At 35.5% G+C, this 8973-nt stretch overlaps 1 protein-coding gene across 1 annotated transcript in view; it reads right to left on the bottom strand.

The window, feature by feature from the left end:
* LOC110020147 (blue copper protein-like) overlaps nt 1-7726 on the bottom strand; it is a 10107-nt gene extending 2381 nt beyond the window's left edge. Inside the window, exon 1 of the mRNA XM_020718141.1 lies at nt 7540-7726. Coding sequence (XP_020573800.1) covers nt 7540-7705 — 166 coding nt within the window. The 5' untranslated portion in view covers nt 7706-7726. The remainder of the gene's footprint in view (nt 1-7539) is intronic.
* Between the last annotated feature and the right edge of the window lie 1247 nt (nt 7727-8973).

The raw sequence follows: 8973 nt of genomic DNA on the forward strand, positions 1-8973 counted from the left end.
ATATATATATACAAAATATCCAAAACTTAAATATAATAGATTGACCATTCAGGTATTAAATTATATATTTCAACCACCCAAAAATTAAGGTGTAACGGGTTGACCACTCGCTGTTTCAAAAGAAAATAAAGTATGGAGTGGTTGAAATGTAATATTTTATATTTAGATGGCGAAAATATAACATTTAGTGCCCTTTTGGGGAAGCTTATTTAGGTGCGGCAGCGTTTTCAAAACGCCGCCTTGGTGTTTGTTTATTTGGAAGGGCGTTTTTAAAACGATGATAATCGCGTACATTTTCTCCTCCTACACATCACACGCGGGGGCAACTATTGCGTTCGGCGTTTGTTAGGGTTATATTCCTCTCGTGCCCCTGCCATATCTCTCTCGCGCTCTCCCTCGCCATCTCCTTTTCCGATCTTCTCCTTCTTAAACATCGACTCTTCTAGTGAGATTTCGATCTTCTGTGGTTGGTTTTTTCATTCTTCGATCTGGCCTATATTCGATTAACTTCACTTTCTTTGCAAGAAATGGTTTTCTTTACGATTGTCTTTATGATGCCTTTGTTGGATTAGGGTTGAAAAGCGTTGATGGAAATGGGGGAAATTTTGGTTTTCTTAAATTCTTTCGTGAGTTTTTTCAAAGACAAATGGATCTGAGATTTTCTCGTGAGTTTTTTCTGAGTTTTTTTTTTTTGTTTTTGAGGGTTTTCTTGAGAAATGCAAATGAGCAATGGGGGAAATTTTAGTTCGCAATGTGGGAATTTTTGTTCTTCCCTTCCTTGTTCCTTTATGCATTACGATGCCTTCGCTGGATTAGAGTTGAAAAAATGTTGATGGAAATGGATCTGAGATTTTCTCGTGAGTTTTTTCTGCGTTTTTTTTTTAGGGCTCTCTTGAGAAATGCAGTTGAGAGATGCAGATTAGCAATGGGGGAAATTTTAGTTCGCAATGTGGGAATCTTTGTTCTTCCCTTCTCTGTTCCTTTATGCAAAATTTTGGTTTGAAAAGTGAGAATCGTATAATACTGTTGGAATGCGCTTCAATGCGTCCCTTTTATATTGTTCTTGAAGGAATGCAATGGGAATCGTTACATTGTTGAAATTGTTTGATAAGCCTTTTATATTATTCTTGAAGGAATGAATGCAGGGGGAATCATTATACAGTTCAAACTGCTGTATTTTTTTAGCTGCACCTGTTATATTGTTTAGCTCATTTCGAACTGCTGAAATTTTTTAGCTGCACCTGTTGGAATTGGAATTGTTCATCAATTGATAAGCCATTTTAGCTTTGAGAGGCAGTGCTACGGTTGCGCTAAGGGTGTTTCTGCTCGTTGCAGCTTCTTCTGGTGGGCTGACAGTCCCACATATTACACTGTCAGCAGTCATGAGAATCTGATGTTTAGGTTGATAGTGCAGATGAGGGCAGACGTAGCCAGAGTTTGAAAGTAAATATTTTAATATTTCTCATTGTAGTTATATTTGTCTTTGTACTGTTTTTATTTCTTCTGGTACTCACGAGAGTGTGAGAACTGTATGTCATCTTTTGGAACTGATCTGTGATGGTGGTATGTTTTTGCACTATATGCTTTTGTTCTACCAATAAGCTATTCTGAATAAGCTGCCCTAAATATTTTTATCCGACAGATGCAGGAATGTCATTTAACCACCAATAAAGTAATCTGAATAAGCTGCCACAAACAACAAGCTAGATTATTCTGATAATCTGCAGATTATCAGATTATCCGAATAATCGTTTATCAACAAATTATAAATAATCAATAGCTGCGCCAAATAGACCCTTAAAGTTTTTTTTATAATTGGCATGTCCCTTTTTTAAATTAGCATATAATTAAATAAATAGATTAAAAATAGTCGCCCATGAGTGTAAAAGAAATGTATGAGTTTGCACTAAAATAAATGTGGCGGTCGAGCTTTAGGGTCCGTTTGGGGCAGCCGTGTGGGGCAGCTTGTGCGTTTCAGGATAAGTTGCTTATCCTGAAATGCGGCCCGCGGGCCAATTGTAGGGGTCGATCTGCAGCCTGCGTTTAGTGTAAAAACCCAAACGCAATTTTGGATAAGCTAGCAAAACGCGCGAGCAAAACGCCCGAACCAAACGGTACGGCGGCGTAAAATGCCGCCCGCACTTATAAGCTGCCCCAAACAGACCCTAATAAAGTTTATAGCTAGTTACGAGTACAAAAATGTCTAGTTGTGGGGCAAGTAATTTATAAATGTCTTGAAAATTAATGTCAGTTTACTGGCATAAGAAGCCCCCAAACAGACCCTAATAAAGTTTATAGCTAGTTAAGAGTACAAAAATGTCTAGTTGTGGGGTCAAGTAATTTATAAATGTCTTGAAAATTATTGTCAGTTTACTGGCATAAGAAATTATACATAGCTATTATTATAAAAATGAATAAATTATGCACACTTCCCGTCCTTTTGCTCATAATTGCAAATTCATTAAGAAATTTACGTTCCTAGTTTTCCACCTTCCCTCATAATTTTTCATATAATTGAAATTATGACGGATCATTTTTGAGAGAAAATATTACATGTTGAATACAGACGTTACTCTATGTCTGGACTCCAATTTAAAATTAGATTATTTATATATTTTATTCACTATAACATAGTTGTAAGATTCTAAAAAATGTGATTTGAATATAAGGGTTCATAGTATGACATAAACATTCAGTTGTACTGAAATAAAACTTAGATACAATCGTGTTGTACTGAACAAAATATATAAACAATCCTTAAATCCAATATAACGAGGCAAAAAAGTTCTAAAATATATGATTTGAAATTAAGGGTTCATAGCTTGACTTAAACACACTGTTGTACTGGAAAAAAACTCTCAGATACAACTGTGTTGTACTGAACAAAACATATAGATAACCTTTAACTCTGCTATAACGAGAACAGAAATTGTTCTAAAATAAATGATTTGAAAATCAATATCCTAAAACACGTGTTCAGTACAACTCTCAGATACAATCGTGTTGTCCCTAAATATATTAACCTTTATTTTGTTCAGTACAACACAATTGTAGTTGAGATTTTTCTTCAATACAACTATGTTTTATACCATGTTATGAACCATTACATTCAAATCATGTACTCTAGAGTCGTTTTGGTCCTTGTTATAGAGAATTTAAAAATTATTTATATGTTTTGTTCAGTATAACAATGTTATATTTGGGTTTTCTCTTCAGTTTATGACATGCTTTGAACCATTAAATTCAAATCATGTATTTTAGAACCATATATTTGTGTTGTAGTGAATAAAATATGTAAATAATCCAATTTTAGATAGGAGTCCGGACGTGGAGTAACGTCCTTACTCTGCACGTAATATTTAGAAAAGGTGACGCATAGTGCAAAATATTTCTTATGTGCTTGCTCATTATGTAACTGATGATTTAGAAACTAATAAGAAATTAGTTGTTCTACCAAACAAGTGCGAGTTTTCTACTTCCTTGAAAGTCGTGAATATTTTTAAGAAAATAAAGTATGTTGATCATTACTTATGGTGATATGTATTTATAAGTCCTTAATAAATTTTATTATTCGACATGGATCACGAGGCGTGACATGAATCATGGGTAATTTTTTAATAAATGACATTCAAATTTAAATTAAAAATCATCCGGAACTTTGGTTTCAGTAAACTTAGTCACATTGACTTGCTCGATGAGACGAATACAATGACACCAAAATTAGTTCAATCCGAGTCAAATAAAACCAAAATCAAGCCGTTAAGTCATTTTCAGAAGCTTCTAGTGTCCAATTTCAGGGTCAAATAGATTTCAAATTTGACAAGCTTATATTTAAATCGAGCATCTTAACCAGACAAATCCAACGAGTCAAATATCAACCAAGTTCGACATCCTTGAAGCATTCAAATGTCCATAAAACATTGATATATCAAAGGGATTTCCCTGAGCCATCTGCTGGGGTGATCCAAAATGTTTCCTTATTTGTTGGGGGCCTCTTTCTAGATTTTATAAATAGTGTCCTACTCTATTCATGAAGGAGGACCTAGAGCTGAGCCTTAATGACTGAGAGGAGTGTTGTTTTTGTACCAAAGACCCAACAAACTCTTCTGGCACCTGCAATCCTCCGTCCATTATAGAGCACCGTGTTGTTTTTGTACCAAAGACCCAACAAACTCTTCCGGCACCTGCAATCCTCGACCCCAATGGACCACCACTCTCCGTCCATCGTAGAGCACTGTCGGCTGACCTTGACTCATTGTAACGAAACTACTTATGAAATCACAAAGTACGCTGCAAAATATCAGTGTACATTGTGTAGGTTCGAAATATCCTATGGAACAACACATCTCAAAGACAGGGCAATGACACATCCTGAAGAAGATGTAACAACTCATCCTGAAGACAGTGTAACAACACAATCCAATGATGGTATAATGACGCGTTGCAAAGAGTGTGCAACAACAGACCCTAATGAGGATGCAAAGACACACAGTGAAGGTGGTGCAACAACATATCCCGAAGTTGGTGTAACAAATCATCCCAGATATTGTGTAACTCCTCATAATAATTGCTTACGACCGATGTACTATGAATATGATGACCTTCTTTAGACTCCTGAATTTCTCTCATCGCATGTCACAACTACGACCTATGTGACTAACTATGCTTTATGTGGTCTATAATTTATGCAACTCACAACTCCAGTGTTTGTGACTAAAGGACGTTATCACAACTCGTGCAACTCCCAACTTCGATCTTCGTGGCCTATGAAACTTATCAAAGCTCGTGCAGCTCCCAACTCTGGCCTCTGCAACATACGAATGTTGTCACAACTCATATAACTCCCAACTTCAACCACTATGACCTACATATATTATCATAGCTCACACAACTTCTAAATTCTACCTCACGTACTTTAGAAGTTATCACAGTTCATCCAGCTCTCAACTCCAGTTTTTGTGGCCTACAAATATTATCACAGCTCATACAGCTCCCAACTCCGGTCCCTGCACCCTATATACTTTATCACATCTCATTTAGCTCTCAACTCCGGCTTCTATGGCCTCACATAGCTCCCAACTTTTGCCTCACGACCAACGTACATTATTGAATCTTCCTGTTATGGCCTCTTTGGCCAACCAACGCTCATAAAACAATCACCTACCACTATCATGATTTTCAACAACGTCATCCACAACAAGCTGACATCACAACCATCATTTATAACATTCATGACAAACTACTGCCTCCAAAGCAATCGACTAAAACCCTCACAACCTACTATTGCCATTATCACCAAGAACTACCAATGAATTACGATTATTATTGATGAATTGTTGGTGTATATCAACGATGATCAACTTTGTAACTCTAATTCAGGAGAAAAAGTGAATCTATGTACTTACAATTACAATCACGTCATAGATTATTTCAACCGAGCTAGATCCCGTGTGATTTTTCTCCTTTCAAGGGCTTTTCACGTAATAATTGAAGCGTCTCCACCTGTTTACTTCACTTATTTATTTGAGTGTGTGTTGAATTCTCATATAATGCTAAAATGACAAATATTCATACTAACATTGTGATAATAATTAATATATATACTATTATTATTTTTCACAATTATTATAATGTTTTTTTAAAATAAAATCATATAACAATTAATGGGTAAATAAATAAGAATCGTTGAAAACCACGAAATCATCTCCAATCGAATTAGATCCGACTCAGAACCCTAAACGTGGCTGATTTGTGCACTTAGTAATTCCTTTCAAGTTTTGACAATCCTAAAGTTCTCAAGGGCTAAATGGGAACGTACGTAGAACCCTTAAAAATGTAAATTTAAATTTTCTTTAAATCAAATAATTAACATTTTACAAATGTAGTAGCATTAGACAGTAGATATCAACAAACCAATACTTCAACTTTCTTTCAATCAATATATTTAACTGCGGTGTGTTAGGTATGGCTTATATCTAGGGAGTTGGAGTTTCTTGTGAAGAGGTGATCAATCAATATATTTAACTGCGGTGTGTTAGGTATGACTTATATCTAGGGAGTTGGAATTTCTTGTGAAGAGGTGTGTCTCCTGGTGAAAATGAGTGTCTCTTGAAATAAAAGAGGTTGGGGGGAGCGAGGGCGTGATTGTAATTTTATCTGTGGGTTTGTATATGTTTATATATATCTGTAATCCTATGGGATGATAATTGTAACTTCTCTGAAAGAGTGAAACTGCCGCTCGCTCCCGAGGACGTAGGCAATTCTTTACCGAACCTCGTTAAAACTCTGTATTCTTCTTCTGGTCTGTGTCGATTCCTGTTTTATTCTGCTTCAATTTTCATAACACGGTGCTCCCAGAAAATTATGATTTAACTTTTTTAAATAAAAAAATATTTATATTCGTCGCAATAATTTTTTGAACAGATAAAACTACTTTACAGTCATTTCTTCAAACAATTACAATAGCTCGAAATAAACTCTAAAGAATAAAACTTACTTTTCTTAGAATTACTGGCAATGATAATCAGCCATCATGTTTGGTCTCGCAACTAAATTGGTCCAATTCTAATTACAAGTGAAAACAAGTTTAATAACTGCCATTACATTATACAGTTTTTAAGCAGTTTTTAATTAGCTACTGTGATGCACAGCAGTCAAAAAAGGGAATTAAAATCAATGAAGCAAGTTTTGTGTTCTTAAACATATTGTCTCTTTATAGGTGATATTTGGTAATATATTATTTATAGAATTTAATCATAGTTTAACTTAAATCCAATAAATAAATATAACACTCCATTGAATCCTATTTTATCATGTTCCGTCTTTTCTCTTGCTGCGTTCCTTCATTTTAAAGAGTAAATTTGATTGCTAGGCTGATTTTTCTGACTTGCTGCGTTCCTTCATTTTAAAGAGTAAATTTGATTTTAATAAATTTGATTGCTAGGCTGATTTTTCTGACATCGCTCGTGCGCTCATCCATCATAAAATCGATCTGATAAATCAAATTTATTGGATTTGATAAATCCTACTTAACGTAAAACTAAGCTGCACCGCCTATGAAAATACACTATAAGTTAGTTTAGAAGATTTCAAAATCATCAAACATGGAGATTAAATCAATAACCAGAGAAATGTTATTTGGATGAATTAATTTTAACATTTTGTTATTCGATTGATTCTATGCTTGAGCTTTTTCTCTAGAATCAATTGGTTGGTTGTGTATAAATCTAAATTTATCAAATCCAAAATAATGTTCGGTTCAATTCAAGATCAAATACATCATATTCATTTATGGTGTTTGGCATAAATCCACTCCTGTGATTTTCTTTCAAAGCTAAATCTGCTAAATCCACGGTATAAACAAATTTAAAAATTTGGGATTTACGTTAACAAAGTAACAGAAGAGAAGGATAATTGGCCATAATCTCACTAATATATCTACACTAAGAACTCCATAATCACACAAATCAATTGTCCAAGTTATCCACTAATTAAACTTCCACGTCAATAAATTAAAAGGAAAGAGTTGTAGGAGCTTACATAAAGAATCACCGACGTGGAAATGCTTGTTTTCTGGCCATGAGTAGAGATCTGCGCTTGTGTCCCAGCCAGCCAAGTCACCGACAGTGTATGTGGTGGCCTCGCAGGCCAAGACCAGAAGGCCAACAATGGCGAAACCTGAGAGCACGAGCAACCTGCACGCCATTAATGGAGATTCAATGCTTCTCTCAACATATAGATTTTCTATGCCTCTCAAGATATAATCATATAAATATATATGTACGTGGAGCTTTGGGCGCAATTAGTTAACCTACTTAGTACTTAAAACCAGGAGAAGTTTTTATTTTTTTTATTTGAAGATTTGCATTGTAACACTTAATTTCTATGTATTTACAAATCAAAAGCTTAAATTTTATTTTTTACATATATATGTGTTAGAAACGGTGGAGCCCGGTCCACTATGCTTGGGCGGTTACTTTGCTTTGGAGAGTCACACCTCTTCAAAAATAATTACTCCCCCCGCCTTCCTCTTTTGTCTTTTGTCAAGTGAAGCATCTCTTCGCTCCCTCTTGTTCGTGATAAAAGTTTCGGATGACTCTCCTTGGATTTAGTAGTCACGTTTTGAGTTCTTCTTCGGTTTCCTCGGAATAGAGGAAGATTTCCTCAGAGCAGAGGAGGAGAAGTGCAAGGAGGAGCAGTTCCTTGCGGCAGAAGAGTAAGAAGGAAGAATAGAAGGAAGAATAAAGAAGAAGAAGATTGTTCTCCCTAGGATTCTTCTTGGGGGCTTGTGGCAGAAGAGAAATTTAGTTTATTTCTCTTGTAAGTTTGTCTTCTTCGGTGTATCTCGGTGTAGAGTTTCTTCTGTGTATTTCGATGTAGAGAGAAAATAACAGAGAGAGAAGAAGAGAGAGTAATGAAGTGAGGGTGAGAGATTCATCTTAGAAGTCAAGATGATCGACTGGTGTAAATTCCTTAAGTAGTAAAATCCTCTGCAACTTCGTGGACGTAAGCAATTTGCCGAACCACATATATCTGTGTGCTCTATTCTTGTGTGAATTTTTCTCGTTCTATTTTTCGCTTCATCGATTGTTCTCCTGTTTGATTTATATATATACCACATCAACTGGTATATCTATAGATCTCGCAACAACAACAATTGGTATCAAAGCGTGGTTTCAGATCTGAGGAAGAATGATGGTTGTAGATGAAGTGAAGGTTTGTTTTGATGGCAAGTTTGATGGCACAGATTTTGGTTATTGGAAAATGCAGATAGAGGATTATCATTATGGGAAGAAACTTCATCTTCCGTTATTGGGGAAAATATCTAAAAAGATGGATGAGGCTAAATGGAATTTGTTGGATTGACAAGTTCTGGGGGTTATTAGATTGAACCTATCGAGGTTTGTTGCACACATCGTCGTAAAGAAAAGGACGACTGCAGATCTCATGACAGTCTTATCAGGTATGTATGAA

Source organism: Phalaenopsis equestris, unplaced genomic scaffold (assembly GCF_001263595.1).
Source record: "Phalaenopsis equestris unplaced genomic scaffold, ASM126359v1 Scaffold000094, whole genome shotgun sequence".
NCBI lineage: Eukaryota > Viridiplantae > Streptophyta > Magnoliopsida > Asparagales > Orchidaceae > Phalaenopsis > Phalaenopsis equestris.